At 36.9% G+C, this 17,408-nt stretch overlaps 2 protein-coding genes across 2 annotated transcripts in view; both read left to right on the forward strand.

The window, feature by feature from the left end:
• The window catches only part of LOC107219808, a 115,777-nt gene that overhangs the window by 13,813 nt on the left and 84,556 nt on the right, over positions 1–17,408 (forward strand). The window contains exons 8-13 of the mRNA XM_046744603.1: positions 4,640–4,908; positions 5,550–5,614; positions 5,684–5,753; positions 6,214–6,469; positions 6,583–6,657; positions 6,874–6,963. Coding sequence (XP_046600559.1) covers positions 4,640–4,908; positions 5,550–5,614; positions 5,684–5,753; positions 6,214–6,469; positions 6,583–6,657; positions 6,874–6,963 — 825 coding nt within the window. The remainder of the gene's footprint in view (positions 1–4,639; positions 4,909–5,549; positions 5,615–5,683; positions 5,754–6,213; positions 6,470–6,582; positions 6,658–6,873; positions 6,964–17,408) is intronic.
• LOC124295265 lies at positions 8,400–17,200 on the forward strand. The gene is made up of 9 exons (XM_046744604.1): positions 8,400–8,596; positions 9,157–9,440; positions 12,493–12,811; positions 12,965–13,233; positions 13,844–14,047; positions 16,317–16,572; positions 16,678–16,752; positions 16,891–16,980; positions 17,065–17,200. The coding sequence occupies exons 3-9, from the start codon at positions 12,515–12,517 to the stop codon at positions 17,185–17,187; spliced, it is 1,314 nt and encodes a 437-aa protein (XP_046600560.1). The 5' UTR covers positions 8,400–8,596; positions 9,157–9,440; positions 12,493–12,514; the 3' UTR covers positions 17,188–17,200.

The following is a 17,408-nucleotide window of genomic DNA, read 5'->3' on the forward strand; positions in this document are numbered from 1 at the left end:
TATTTAACGTGTACTCATTGAGCTGTTTCTTTTTTTACGGTTACAGGTCTGCATTTTCACTCTTCAGTTGATACAAAATCCTCTCACCTTTACGGCAGGAGGATTCTTCACTCTGGATTACAGCCTGCTTCGAAAGGTCGGCATGAATGAGCGATGATTGCAAATGTTTTATTCGTGACTCTCAAGTGAACTTCAATATTTTATGTTAACTGGTAATTACTTGACATTTTAGATGATCGGATCGGTGACAACTTATCTCGTTATTATGATACAAATGCGAAGTATTTACGAAACGCAACACATTTGGAATAATTCAACGTTTCCTACGGAACTAGCGGAAAATACCACAGGCTAAAATTACTGACATCTATATCAATGAAATTTTACTGCGACTCAATATGTTATTTCCGGTTTAGCGAAATTACCATAGAGTAGAAAGAGACAAATTTCCCCCATATTTCTCTAACAGAAAGCGCTGTTAACAGTGTGGAACCGCTATTTTCCGGCCAGTGGGAACATTCGAATGGATTTAATAATACAGAATTCTTAAAATTTATGGAAGAAGGTAGTATAGAACGCAACTGGTATATAGTACGCAACTGTATTACGTATAATCTTATAATTTAACAAATATATCAATTTGTCTTTTACCCATTTTTCTGATGATTGTTGAAAAAAAGTTTCTTACCACGAAATACGGACCTTTATGGATGAATATCGTAAAATTGATTATAATTTGCGTAACATGCAACCGGTCTCAACGTAAATTAGGAGCGAGCTGCAATGTGGATGTACTTCTTTTGGTGATGCTCTGTGGGCTATGGTTCAAAAGAACCAATGAAAATAAATTTCCGTTCATTAGATAAATTAATTTAATTTGCTATCGATAAATAAAATCATATTGCAGTTAGCAACGTTATCGTAACGATTCATACTGACTAAAAACTGTTATTTCGCAATTTTGGAATTGTTTAAAATTGTAGCAAACTGTAATAAAACTAAACACACTCATATTCCGAAATCTTAGTTCCTTAAAAATCATTTAAAATGAGGAAAATAGTAATTATTCTTCCAACGTTTCATTACGATAACGTTACTAGCTTCAACCTCGTTATATAAAAATATACCTGCGTAAAATATACTTGTAAAAAAAGTATAGGTACGTCATTCAAGTGTGCAATATGCTTTAAATTATATTTATATGCTAGGTGAGTCTAGACTGCTTTCACAACAGTCTAGCTTTTTCTTTTTTTTTTTTTTTTCTTATTGTGAAGTAGAATTTTGTACACATATCTAGTTTGATTTTGAAATTTATCGTAAACCCTCCACTTTGTGTATAACTGAGATTTTGATTTTTAGTCAATTCCTTATAATTTGAAAACGAAAAGGAAATTGACAGTATTATTGATTCGAAATAGAATTGATGAGAAAGACTCTAATACGTGTACTGCAACGGCCTAATGGTATTAGCATACCCATACAGCTTCGGAGTACAAACGGACAACGGCGGACAGATTAACTTCATCTTACCAAAGGATTATCCCGTCCACCCTAAGAACCGACTGGTCAACACAATCCGGTTATAACCGGATCGTTCCTATAGAGACCGTGCGCAAAATTCACGGCAGCGCCAAATCGATTCTATTTGTCCCAACCGACGGGCATTTTCCCCTGTCTACGCCAATGACTCAGCCAATCATACTCTTCCGTGGTTACGCCATGGCCACTTAATTAACCAATCGTTTTGAATCGTCCTGTCGCATAGGGACAGTTAATAACGGTTTACTCAGTATTTCTGAGACTATTGTAACAACCGACAGTGCAACAGCTAACCTTCACTTTTCTTACATCGGGAGAAGGCATCTTTTCGGTGAACATATTTGTTCTTTCAAAAAAATGACGACAAATAACCGCCAGACCATTTGTCAAAGTTAACGCAAGTCCCGTCGATAGGGACAATTTTAGCCACTCGCGGCGCTACTCGCACTCATGCTCGGTCCCTATAAAAGGACGCGCTGCTTGTGCACAGACAGCAGTGTCAAGCAAAGCGCCACGTGACTCACAGGTAGTTGCTTGGACCAGTGTCCTGACAAAGAGCAGACCTGACTCACAACGTCGACAATAGGAAAGAAACGTAGGAAAACGCCCGTTTGACTCGAGGGAAATAGAAAATTTCATTGATCCAAAATTAGATTGACTAGATTAAATTTAACAGAAGGAAGGAAAAATTTGAATCACAGAAACCGATTTATTCCGAGCATAAAGGTTCAAGGAACGCAATTTTCACAGAGAAAATGAATCGATAATTCATTTTCAAAAACAAACGTTAACGAGCAGCGAGATCGAATCTAGAATCACTACAAAGCAATAGCGGATAGAATTTAGAAGAGCATTGTATTTAGTTATTTCTACTTTATTTTTGTAATAACCATTTTTTGGTTCATTTTTCATTTGTTGTAATTCTCACAGTACATTCTCATTTCATTGAGAAATATAACAGCGAATACGTCGCCTGTATTCATTCGTGTGGCAAGGGTTGTTTCCTTATCTAACCAGGCAGGCAGGCAATTATCTGGGTAGCATAGTTTTCAGCTATGGTGAAACGAATTAGGTATAGGGCACTGTATCATTCCGTGTCCGATGACCGATATTTGTGGATCCCGAGTCTGACGGGCTGTCGTAGTTAGTACCCCTGATCTGCAGAGAGGGAAAAATTTGCATATCAAAACATTAGCAAGCTCGGCAGGCTCGGTGTATTATCCCAGCTCAGCAGGAGGGATACGGCAATGGTATTTACACCCGATTCCGTGAAATAGTAACAAGCAGCTATGGTATTTATACCCGAGTCTTGCGAATGCGGCAACGGTCACTAAAAACTACCCGAGTTCACGAAAATCAATTAGATTAAGCAGCACAGGGTGTTTTGGACTAGGACATAACCTAAATCCTCGTATCTCTATACGTCTTTACATTATTAAAATTTACTAAAAATTACTTATCACAAGCACTGAACTCACGTAACAATATCGCTTTCACGACCTACTGCTCCCGAGAAAGCAGTAAACGTTACAGTACATTTTAGAATCGGTGACTTATTACCAAAAGCAATGAACTACATTTTTTTTAATGAACGATCTAATCATACCTATATCATAAACATAAATTATGCATCCATACGCATAATATTCGTGGTTCAATTAAACTGGTATAACATTACGCTATATCCTTCGGAATTAATAACATTTCATTATCTGATGTGAGAATCAAACCGATGAACGGACCTTTCTCATTTCGAGAGCAGCTGTTTTATAATTGAACAAAGTGTAGAGGCGGTCAGTCGGAAATCGATGTGAGCCGGGAATGTTTTAATATTGAAATGCGTTTTCCGTGTTAATTTGCGATTTAGATCACATCACAGTGACGATCTCATTTGTTAGAAATTAATTAAGTACAAAATTATCTAAAGGGTACGACGCGTGAAAGTTTAAATTAATATTTTGAAAACGTTTTAGGTTTTTTTTTTTTGTCGATTGTAGCTGTGTTCATTTCCAATTTCTTGATTGCGAACTACTTCAAATGGTGTTATTAGTATATTGACGTTGAATATTATGTAGAATTTCAGGACTTTCAAGTGCTTATATCACCATTCAGAGTTATTTGTAGGGAAGTGACATTGCCACACACGTACTTTTTTTTATCGTGAAACAATGTTGATTTTCTATTTTACTAATTCCAGTGTATTTTATTGACATAGTTAACGGTGAACAATTTGTGAAAAACTGAGATTTGACCATGACGATATGAATATATTCGCACTGTGATTTTTAGGCTCGTTCTTTGAATATAAAAACTGGTAACAATATCTGTATGCTAATAATAAAATGTAAAGTGATCGGTTTTATTCTGACTTGGCGCGAATACGAAGGATTCGTTTTTAACTAACCTTGAACTGTTTTGAAATAGAAACTTGTCAAAGTGACCTTCATTTTTCTTAAATCTTATTCCAATATGTTGGAGTGGAACAATAACAGAAATAATTAGAAATAAAATTGCGTTTGAAAATATGCAATCTTGATTTTACCTACATAAAACGGAATCGTTTGCCTAGCTGACCGATTGTTAGGACAGTTCGACCTCGACTAGTAGTGTTTGTGAACCAAGAGAAAGAGAGATCAAAGAAGCCATGAACTTACCGGTCCCAGGAACGTTACGAGAAGCATTTTCACCGACGCTAATGATGAATTTGATCTTCGGAATCGATGTTCTTTACTATCCCAAGGACAAGCCCCGACCATTGTTATCAATCATCTGGGCTCTACTGATTCTAACAATGGATGTGGTACTGGTGAAAATGTCTAATTTATCAGAATTGACGGTGTTCATGGGGTCTACAATCGCAGCCTCCAACTATCGTCTGAACATTTACGTTCACACCATTTTTGTCGCTATCTCGATGTTCTCCTCGCAGTCTAGGTCACAGGTCATAATATTTATGATCCACATACATATTGAATATATCTCAATCATATTTTACATCTGCATTGCCGTAATGCACAATCTTTATACGGTCTTATTATTGTACTTTGTACATTTTTTTCTTTTCATTTATCGTGTTATTTGAAGTGACTCTATGTTCCAGGCTACCAGAAGCGCCTTTCGGAAGCTAATCACTATCAACGCTCGGCTCAAGACACTGGGAATACCTAATGACTATGCACTGGTGTACAAAGCTCAAATTACTGAGCTATTCATTGGTCTCAGCTTAATGGTCGTAATTCAGATCTTGGATTATATCTACATTGGTCCTGATTATCCTGGAAAATTCGCACGCATCAGTTTCTTAACGGCTACACATCATTGTATACTCTTTACTTTCATACTTGATATCACCTACAACACTAGCATAAGGTGACAATCGAATACAAGACTGTAGAAATATTTTGGTATCTCACAATTAATGGTATTGAAGATTCAATCAATTCTCATACAATTTTCGAAATCCAAGGGCTTTTTTCTGGTCCATTGATATACTTGATAGTCGATACTGTATAAGAGGCTCTTTGAATTTTCTCAAACTTCCGATATTACAATCAACATACAGTTTGATTGGCAAAATTTTGCCATATCTGAACACAGAAAAACGATAACACAAGTAGAAATCGAGTACAAAATTGTGGTGTTCAGTTGATTACGTGATACAAATTCATCTAAGTCGGTATGGATGGGTAAAAAAATACGAATATAGAGAATTACGTGCTTTTAATTTCACATTGAATATCATGAGTCAAAAACCATATGTTCACTAGAGATCAATATAACTAGAGTTCCAGATGTCAAGCATACCCTAGTAATAAGTTCAGATAAAATGAAGATGCCGATGAATCTGGAATATCATATGAGTAAATTTTTGTTGAGCGATACTGTATCGTATTGACTTGTCAAGTTCGTTGAAAAATCAAGATGTTGTTGATTGAAATGTCATTACCATAAAGACGTGTTTGAAGTAAGCGATAATTCCATGGGGCATGAAAACTGTTATTTTCGCACAGATATTTCTGCAACAGGTTCCGACGGCTAAAGACATTTCTCGCCGAATTGCATTTGGAAAATAGAGGTAAGGCTCATCTCACGCAAAAATCAGTCCAGACAATCCCACGCTATAACTCCTTCGTCTTCAACGCAGGCCAAGACAGTGCACAATTGAACAGACTTGCCGATAACCAGCGGATACTGCATATCGCCAAAGTAGTCAGGTATGCCCAATCCGATCTAAAGCACCTTGTTGATAGATTAGAAATAATAGATAGAGATAGATTTTCATTTCATACGATTATATGAAATTGGCACTAGATTCAAAGAGGATTATTTGTAGCCAGAGGCTAGGGATAGATAAGGCATTGGCGTGCTAGTAGTTTTCCGGTAAATTCTAAATTTTCTAAGCTAGTAAAATCAACTATTCGTGACACGATCATTTTGCACTATGCATAAATGAATTTTACCCCAGCACGTAAAGGTGAGCATAAAACTTTATTTCTCAAAGAAATCTTCGATCACGAGACTTTGCGAGAAAATTTTGACTCAATGCTTTCCTCAAAAATGTGGTATGATGAAGAGTTACCGCAATGATGGCGGATAAAATCCATTATAATGCAAAATATTTGAAAACAATACCAGTTTTGTTACTGAAATCTTGACTACTTGTTTTATGCGCAGAAAATTACATGGAGATCTCTGCACCACGGCGATGGAACTGAACCAAGTCTTCGGCCTTCAGGTTCTCCTGTCAATCGCATTGTCCTTCGGTATATTAACAGCACTTCTGTATACAGGCTACACTTTGGCCGCGGATTTACCGAAAACTTCGATATTCGACGACATGATGATCAAGATGGCAGCTGGATTATGGATTGGGTTTTATGTTGTGAAAATTACTAGGATTGCAGCTGGTTGTGCAGGTACAACCACCGAGGTACCCAATCCACTTTGAATACGCTATAACGTCTCTTAAAAGTGAAAAATGATCGAAGGATTAACGAAGAAAAATTCTACACTCACGATGCGATATGTGACATGACATTTTAGGCCAAACAGTCCGGGGATTTGATCCAGGACGTTTTGGAAATGGCGGCAATATACAATAGAGATATTCGGGATGAGGTATAACCGAGTTTTTAGATAATGAAAAACATTAAGTGGAAACAAATGGTATATGACTTTTTCAAATTATTCGAACTATATGTATAGCTTCAAATATTTCTATCAATATCTCACAAAATCCTCAAGATCTTTTGACTAAATTTCATGTAGAAAGTGTTCTCGTCAAAATCGTACATGTTCACTCTCGTAATTGCGTATATTTTTTTCACACTGCAGATCAACATTTTATCTCTTCAGCTCATACAAAATCGCCTTTGCTTCACGGCCAAGGGATTTTTTACTTTGGATTATGCACTGCTTTCTAAGGTTAGCTAACGATAAATTATCATAATAATAACATAGGATCTGGATCGAATCACTCTTCACTTAAATCTAATTCCATGTTTTCAGATGATTGGGTCAGTTGCAACTCTTCTTATTATCATGATACAGATGAAAAATATCTACGAGTTGAACAACGGTCAAGTCAATTCAACCCTCGCCACGTTTTACTCACTGAATAGCACGGCCTGAAAAAAACGGATTGAATAAAAAAAACTCTAAGGCCGTAATCTCGTTTCACATTTTTCTAATATTCATACCTTGACTTTTACACCTGTTTTTTCAGTCTCTTCATTTCACTATATAGATTTAAGGTCATGTAGTACTTCTACCCTTACCGACCGAGTAAATTCGAAATTTGAACCCGTTCCATTCGACTGTTTATTTAATGTAGAAGGAAAACGGGTGAATTTGCTCGATCGGTAAGTGTGGGAGTACTACATAACCTTAACAAACCCTTACATATTTTGTCCGCACCTTATAACCTCCTCCCATTTTTATTGTAAGTACTCGGGCGCTGCTGTCAGCACTCACTCTACCCTCAAAACTGTGAACTACTTCTTTACCCTTTGAATCAAGCCTAATATGCTGTTGTGAAATCTGTGTAGTAAAATAGAACGATATGTCGACACAGATAAGTCAGGTACTCATTTAAACGTCGCAAAAGTAGATGTAAAGAGCAGAGAGGGATGAAATTAAGTGGTCAGCTTAGTCTCCTTTTTGCAGTGTGTATATAGGATTGGAGAGTATAGTAGTCTTAATGTTGTGTCGGACGATATGACATGCCATTGAGTAGGTTATACTTGTTCCTACTCACGATTTCGAATTGCCTTGCGCGTTAAAAATAAAAAAGTGCCCTACAATATGTTCACATATACTTCATGGTGTTGAAAGGAATTTTTTTCAATTTAGTGGCTGTAGGAAAAAAAAATGTGTTTGCATTAAAAACAAGCCAGAAAAACAGTTTTTCCGCGATACTTTTCATCACCGTGAAAAGGGAAGACTCTGCTGGTCTGTCCGACACACTTTCGCGATGATCTCGAAAACGGTAAGAAGAAAAATCTAATACTGATAGGACTTGGCAGCTAATTTTAAAGTATTAGAAGAAAGATCGGAAAAAAAATTCTGCAAAACAAAAGTTAGAATTTTTTTTTAACATGCTCTGTCTTTCAGATCTCAGATTCTCTTCACACACTCTTACAGCTACCTTGCACCATCATTTAGATGTAAAATCCTGTGGGTTTCAGATTTTTTCATCGAGCCTTTTCCGAGATCATCGTGGAGGATTTTCGAACAGACCTCCAGACCGGTATTTTTCTAGGAACCTTTTTTTCGGATTCTAGAGTTTCGAAACCGTAAAGATTCGTTATAATTAGAAAAAGTGATTTTCAATCGAGACCAAAACCTTTCTTCTATCACCAAGATGATGAAAAGTAAAAAATTGATTAGCTCTTGATCAGTGAGGAGGACACTCTTAAACTTTGTAGAAATTAAAATATTAAGATTATTAAAATGATTCCCGTCAGAGCGGATTCCTAATACAGATGCATTCAGGCAAAACTTTGGCTATAAAAGGGGAGAAATATGTCGGCATCAATATCGGGGAAACTTACTTCAGGTATGAATGTAAGATTATTTTTATTTGACATTCTTATTCCCAAATAGCCGCATTCATCTCAAATCAGTTTAAAACTTGGTTGACGGTAGTCCAGCCTCTGGATGCACACGATTTTAGAATTTGGAGAAATTTTTATTTGGCAGTTCTCAGATAGCGCGATCCCGATGAATCACGAAATCAATCTACATTTAGGAAAGATCATCAAATTACAAATTTTATGTATACACTATGCATAGGCATGGATGTCCTAAAGAGACTTTGCATAAGTCGCATAACATGTAGATTTTTTTATTGTGTACAGATTTAGTTTCATAATGTGGAACAAATACAAGGAATGAAATTTTTTGCTTTCGATCTTAAAAACCACTGACGGTGGAAAATAATGGGCCAGAATAGCGTTTCAGGTTTTTCCGAGCGTAATTTTCATAGTAAATATAATTTCACCGTGAGACTCGAATTTTTTGAGAAAACTTGATATTTTAGGTGCGAGGACAATTTATCGAAAAAATATTGTAATAAACTTATTATAATAAAATATTTACTATGCGATATATTTACAGATACCACACACTTTTTTCTCAGCATGGGCTCAATGGCACCTCGGGGGCCTTTCAGCCGATCATATCATGCTGTCAGAGCCGGTGGACAAGTCAGTTTTAATAAATTGAACAAACGCTCGAGTAACTCGAGCGCATTGGTCACGTAATCACGTAAGCTGGAACCCCTGGTTAAAATTAAGTATAAAATCGGTTGGAAAAAACAAATAACCACATGAATTCGGAAATAGAAAGAATTGAATGACACTTTGCTAATTGGTATGAAGAAATCTAAAAGCATCCTTAAGGTGAGAATTTCTATCATACGTTCAGTTTTATATATATATATATATATAGTGTAAATACGTTGTGTTCTCGAAATTTTTATTTTCAGCCGATACTTTATATTTTGTAACTGCATTAACTGTTTTAAATCTAGTGTCCCAAAATGACACAAGCATTTGAGAGTGATTCATGCAAAATAGAACTACCAAGCAAAAGTAAATGCTTCATGTTATATTTTTCGTTCTTTACAAAATATACGTACTCTCATTTCATTATTTTCAAAATCTGGAATACTATAAAATTTATTGAATTAGAATTTCGCACAGTTCGTTTCGCTTGTGACTTATTGTTAGTATAATCGTATTTGCAGATATTTGTGAAGGTAAAGTTTCTATTTTATGCATCCTGCTATCAGTGACGTATAATGTCAAGAAAAATAACTCATTTTTCGTTGAAATGATCTAATCGTACTATAACTACAGAATTTATTCAGTCGTACACACAATATTCTTGGTTCAATTATACCGGTACAAATTTAAGCGATATCTGTCAGAATTAATGACATGTCGCTATCAGACCTGAGAATCATAACAAGAGACAGACTTGTCTCATTATGAGTACAACTGCCACACGGTCGACTCACATTTGACTTATATTGCCGGCTGAAATTAAAATTAACTAACCGGAGACCAATGAAAATGGCCATATTTCAGGCCTATATACAATAGTTGACTACGTGTCAACGATGTGTTCGTGAATTTCCGCTATATTGTTAATTTACAGTCGATAGGGTGAATTGTATACTAAAAATAAGTCGATTGTAAATTGACTTGTCAGCATGAAAAAATGCTTGAGCAAAACTTTGAAATTTCGACAATGGCTAAACTTTTTTAATCTTGCTATATTCGCAACGGCGAGTTCTATGTACGATATTCAATGTATGTTTTGGCGTTGCCTCGATGTTGATGTTTTGTTGGCCCAGCTTTGACTTTCGGTTTATTGACAGTCGTTACCACATCTCAGGCGAATAATCGTCGATTTTCTGCCAACCCTGAGTCAAACTTTCCAACTTTCGACATTATGCAGGCTTTAATTAGTCAAATGATAGTCGACATTTCGACAAGCGTCCTACCCGGGTGCTTATGTTTTGATTCGACACTGTACAAAAATCGATATGAACTATAAAAATGCGTTTTTCGTATCGCGGTTCAATCATATTACAATGCCGATGTTAATTGTTTAATTTAATTAAAGATGAAATACACAAAATATGAAATATTCAGAAGTGAAAATATATCATATGATATTTTCAAGACGTTTGACCGTTTTTTTTTTGTGTTTTTGTGACTTTGCGATGTCCGTGAATTACTGCAAACGGGATAGTAAGAAAATTATTGGTATAAATTGGATCAAATTTTAGATTTTCGATATACTTTTATCACTACTCTTGTGCAACGATGTGGACTTATGTGCTTATGCATTTATTTTATCTTGAAATGATGCGAAATTTTCAGTTTATTGATACCACTATCTGTATATTTATTCAATTAATCTTACTTGAAATAATTCGCAGAACTCAAATATCACGATAACGAAACAGAAATTTCCAAGTTGTTAATTTCTGAGTTCGTTTATTGTCACGTGAAACGTGTTGTATGACCCACATTGTCCCATGCCTGGCAACTGAATGAGGTAAAACGAGACTATTAACAATATAGTATGTTGACGAATTGCACACCCTCGAAATCTGACTTTTTTTCCATTTAGAGGAAGTGCAATTTGTCGAGAATACCTGGTATGATGATGTGAATTTTTGCTCATATAGTAACACTAATTCCCACTAAAATCTTGCAGTTACAGATTTTTTTGAACATTATTACTCTTACAATAACATATATGCTACAAATGTGTCCGAAACACGTGTATTTAAAATGGGGAAATCCTCCCTCTTACACGCACGGGTTATAGTTCAGATAAGAATGATAAAAACTTTCAGGATTGTCTTTGAATTATTTAAAGTTGATTTGGGGGGGGGGAGGGGTAGGTTTAGGAAAAATTGAATGGAAACTGAACACTTAAATGGGAATGCCTCAAATTATGTGATTCCATATAGATTCAATTACGTCACGGATAGTTTTTTTTTTACGCTTGTCAGGTTGACAAACTCACAATCAGTTGCGGCCAAACGCTAGCTTTTTGTTGTTTGATTTGTTGTTCAAGTTTGAGGTTAGGTCGTTTCATGGTCGCCTTTCCTCGTTCTACGGCTTTCCAGGGTGCCAACTCACGAACTAAATTGTGATGCCTGATTGCCTATTTGTGGGCGGCGAGGTGGCTTGTTTCCACATTTAGACCCGGTACAAAGTAAAGTAGTGATTGCGATAAATGGTTGCAACTGTTTCATTGTGTTAAATTCCAACACACTGACAGATTTTTGAGAAATTACAGTATTTTTCATGAGTTGCTGCACTTGGTACGAGCTAATGCCCGTTTTGCCCCAGTTATCAATTTCGCCCACTTCGCCACCCGCCCTTAATCTCGATTCTCTGTAAATGTTTATACATTCATTGTAATGCGTGATTCGATATAAAATTTCGATTTTAGGATATTCGAAGGATGTAGGACCTCCATCAAATACGGCTCATCGTATTTTATAATTTTTTCTTTTCTTGTAAACAATGAAATCTTTTCAAACTTTGAGCTGTCATACGGTTCATATCTGCTTATTGGTTGGTTAAGAAAAGCTTGGAAAATTCACTGGAAATTGAGTATTTACAATCTTTTTTTTATGTGAATTGAGGTTATAGTATGCTGGTACAGCTTCGTCAGATATTTTTTGTATTTTATCATCAATTTGCCGAACTTTTCTTAGCCAACCTTCATGCACAATAATAAACCCTATCATTTGCCAAAGTCAGATGCCATTGTATGATTTAGAAACAGTCAGAATTGTAAAACAGTATTTGCCATATTCAATGGAGGTCAGACGTCCCCATAACATGATAAAAATGGTAATGCAAACCAGCAGCTTCGTTTCATAACCAGTGTCTCTCATCTACCTGGTTTTTCTTGAACAAGAAATACGGAGATCAAAGAAACCATGAAGTTACCGGTCCCAGGAACATTACGAGCAGCATTTGCACCGACATGTACATTGAACTTGATCTTCGGAATCGATGTTCTCTACTATCCCAAGGACAAACCCCGACCATTGTTATCAGTTATTTGGGCCCTACTGACTCTCACGATGGACGTGGTACTGCTGAAGATGGCAAATTTCCCAGAGTTGAAGGTGTTCATGGGGTCCACAATCGCAGCAACAAACTATCGCCTGAACGCTCACATCCACACTATTTTTATCGCCGTCTCGATGTTTACGTCGCAGTTTAGGTCACAGGTCACGATAATTATCATCTGAATACAAATTAGATATTTTTCAATCATTTTTACCTGTAATGGCAGAATGCCCGAGCTTCACGTGATCTTATTCTTCTGCTTTCTTTAATGTTTCTTCTTGAAACATGTAATATAAAATCCCGTTGTTTTCCAGGCTACCAGAAACACCTTTCGCAAGATAATCTCTATCAACGCTAAGCTGAAGACACTGGGAATATCGGATGATTACGAATCAGTGTACAAAACTCAAATCATTGAGCTGGTAATTGGTTTCACCTACATGACCATCCTTCAAATTTTCGATTTTCTCTTCGTCGGTCTCGATTACCCCAACGAGTCTGCCCGCACTAGTTTCCTGTTGGGTACACATCATCATATGTTCTTCAGTTTCATATTTGACTTCACCTACAACACCAGCATCAGGTGAAAATCGAATACACAACAACAGAAATTCTTAGGATATTTAAAAAATAGTGATATCTACCATTCCATCAATTTTTATACAATTTTCGTGATCTTAAATATTTTCATTTGCGCCTTTTGTACCCTGGTTAACTGACACTGTGCAGGGGGCGGCTCTCTAAATTTTTTTAATTTTATGATATTGCGATAACCATACCGCTTGTTTGTAAAAACTTTGTTGCATGTAAGCACGCACAAAAAAAAAAAAAAAAAACGGCCACGAATTAGCTACAAAATTCTGGTGTTCAGTTGGTTACACAATGCAAATCCCTATTCATTGGGCTTTGACCGAGAAAACTTAATTTCACAGTTGATGTTGCAATAGTTAAGAACTATTTGTTCGCGACAAACGAATCAAATCAGAGAACCGTATGTCATGCATATGCCTATATAACCCCAATAAGTTCAGGTAAAATGAAGATGCCGTCGAACCTGCAAGATGATTATGAGTAAATTGTTCAGTATTGGCCTGTCAAGTTGATTCGAAATTTTAAGTAAAATCATTGCCAAGTATGTATTTGACGTAATAGCAACAATCAGATTGTGTATGAAGACTACTTTTCCCGCACAGATACTTTTGCAACAGATTTCGGCGCTTGAATTCACTTCTTGTGGAATTGGAATTACAAAGAAAGGGCAGAATGCAACCCAGCCAAGAATCGGTCAGTACATTTTCGCGCCGTAACTTCTTGGTTTCCAACGAAATTCAAGGAAGTGCAGTATCGAACAGACTCATAGATAACCAGCGGCTACTCCATATCGCCAAAGTAGTAAGGTATTCGCATCCTTTTTTAAAGCACTATGTTGACGGGAGGTTGAAGAAAATCAATTTTATTCCCGACTCAACCATAATGTTACGTTTTTGACCTGAAAAGCAGGACGGAAGTAGCATATTATTCCCTCTTAATACATTTGCGGGAAATATGAGATCCTTGATAGTACATTATGTAGCAAAGGAATAAAGTCGACTTTGATTCATGCGTCACATATAAGACTTTATTTACCACTCAACTCTGGCCGAAATATTTATTTGAAGATTGGGACTTTTAAATTGGCCTCATATTTCCCGCTGATTTGGATTTCTCGCTAATTATGATCTCATATTTCCCGCAAATGCGTTCTAGGGAAAAATATGCCACTTTTGTCCCTGTTGGCGACGCATACCAATACATAGACAGAAAACAACAGCTGTAACTAGTGGTTTATAATCTATAACCTATAATTTCCTAATCGGCCATTGCCACAGACGATTATTGCCCGATATGATTATCAAGTTATAATCCAATGCTTAACGCGATCTCAACCTGAGAATGTGTAAAAAATTAAGAAGTGTACTCAATATAAATAGCGCTACAGTTTGGACGAGCATTACTTGAAACCATATGTAATAACAGAGAGGTATGGTAAGGCGAGGGGGTGAACGACCGCTATAGATCAGCTAGAGATTAGTAAAGGGACAGAATGTATTATAATACTGTGATGTGTGTGTGAATGAATCCAAGTACGCTAATCTCACGCACACCACAGCGAGTGGTCAACAAGACAATTCAGTCTAAAGTTCTCAAAATCCCCGCGAGAGCAAGCGAGAGGAGAATACGGGCAAGAATTCAAAACCAGATCAGTATTAGTCGAAACTCGGAAGAGAAAACATGTGAGTCTTGTTGACAGTAGCTCGTTATGTGTGCGAGAGTGATACAGTGAACTGTGTGAACATGGCGCTATCAACTCGACGAATCGAGGCTCATAATGATCGATTTGATTATTAAATGACGTAGGATCGTGTTTCTAATGTACTTGTGATCGAGTAATTCGATGCGAGAGCAGAACTGGGTAGAGCCGGTTGAGGACTCTCGCGCTGGCCTTCCCGGGGCCTCATGATTGAGGTTTAGACCCGGGGTGGTTGACACGTTGGGAAACCAACGTGGTTATTACAGTCCGCGGATCATGAATACGCGAAAATAAATAACAAATCACACGAAATTGGTGTAACCGCGTGGCTGGCCTTGCCGGGGTAGCTAAGCTAACACGGGGTGGTTTCCTGCTCGTGACGAGACCCGTGTTGAACGGATAACCGTTAGAAAGTTACCCAAGTTGACACAAGCGTTGAATAATTACTGATTGATTGAATGTAAAGCCTGTCCAATAAACCCTGAAGTACAGTTTCATATCTGATCGCCATATTATTAATCGTTAAATCGACCCCGAACCCACTATTATTGTTTTGAGTCTATCGAGAAGGGTGACTGTGAGACCTATAGCAAGTGCAGAAGGAAATTTGGGTACTTGTAGTACCCGGCTGTGAGTTCTGTCACTAACAGTCCCGCTTTTGAGGTAAAAAAAGTTCACTGTATGGTTGAGCCGGGAATAAACACTTTTAACACAGGAATGAAAAACGATTATTCCCTCGGACGATAATCTTCGACTTTATTCCTTTGTTACGTAATGTACTATTACACTTAATATGGACGATAAACAGACAAATTCTTACTTTATACGATTATAATACGAATTTGGTACTTAGCACGCTTGGATAAACACTTTACATGAGGCATTGAATGAGGGTGAGCACAGATTCAAAGAACATTTGTCGCCAAGGCTGTGGCTAAAAAAGGCTTCAGCGTGCTGTCAATTACCTGGAAATTTTTAAATAGTTTAGCCAACAATATATGGTCGATTATTGACTGTGCACAAACGGAATTTACCCAATTGTCTAGTGGAGAGCACAAATCTGCTCAGAGAAATTTTCCATCAAGTGAAACTTTGAGGATAATTTGATCCCAATAATGCGAACAGATCGAATCCTTTTTACCGCATACCCAAAAACAAATCGCATCGGTATCCAGACTTTTCTCACTGGAATTGACACAAGAGCGTTTTTCGTTCAAGGATCATGCAATTTCCTGAAACATGTGACATGACGAAGCTTTACTGTGAATCGTATTCAATATGAGAAAGAATGACAGGGAAAACCCATCACAATGCAAAATATTTGAAGACAACACCGACTCCGTTATTAAAACTTTGACTACTTGTTGTGTTTGCAGAAAATTACACGGAGATCTCTGCACAACGGCGATGGAACTGAGCCGAATCTTCGGTTTTCAGGTTTTCCTTTCAATCGCTTTGTCCTTCGGTGTATCAATAGCACTTTTATACACAGGTTACACTCTCGCCGCGGACTCACCGTCGAGTTCGCTGCTCGACGACGTGATGCTAAAGATTACAGCTGTACTGTGGATTGGATTTTATATTATGAAAATTACTTGGCTTGTAATTGGTTGTACAGCTACAACTCGCGAGGTACTTGACCCGTTTTCATGAAAGCTATTAAAAATGGAAAACATTTGTTAGTTTAACCCTCGCTAATTCAAGATCCACAATGTGACGAACGAAATCACGTTTCAGGCAAAAAAAACTGGGGAATTGATCAAGAACATTCTGGAATCAGCTGCAATATACAATAAAGATATTCGTGATGAGGTATCTGCGCTCTTCCAGTGTTTTGAAATAATGGACAACGTCAAGTTTGAACCATTTTACATATTTATTTGACAAATTATTTGGGCATATCTCAAAACTATTAAACAAATTTCATACAAAATTTTCTTCATGCTACAGATCTACATTCTAACTCTTCAGCTGATGCAAAATCCTCTATGTTTTACTGCCCAGGGATTTTTCACCTTAGATTATACGCTGCTTTCTAAGGTTAGCTAGCGATAAATGATGATAATACGCACGTGAAGCTTCGATTAAATAATTCTTTACATAGATCCAATTCTATGTTTTCAGATGATTGGATCTGTGGCAACTTTTCTCATCCTTATGATACAGATGCGAAGTATTTACGAGCTGAATAACGTTCGAGTCAATTCAACCCACTCCATGTTGTTAGCAGCGAATCGTACGGCTTGAAAGAGACGCGCCGAGTTTCGAAAACATAATTTGTAGATGACGTAGGTATAGTTACTATTGATATAGCCGTTTGTTTCCACCAGGGAGAATTGCAAGTTCACTTTTTTTCAAATTCAATATTGGATTGGATGAGAGTAAATTTAAAGCGATTTTGCATATTGTTGTAAAGTAGGATTTGTTTCATCATACAATAGACATTATTTGCGCACAAAGCGTGTAAC

This window comes from Neodiprion lecontei, chromosome 7 (assembly GCF_021901455.1).
Source record: "Neodiprion lecontei isolate iyNeoLeco1 chromosome 7, iyNeoLeco1.1, whole genome shotgun sequence".
In the NCBI taxonomy this organism is placed as follows: Eukaryota; Metazoa; Arthropoda; class Insecta; order Hymenoptera; family Diprionidae; genus Neodiprion; species Neodiprion lecontei.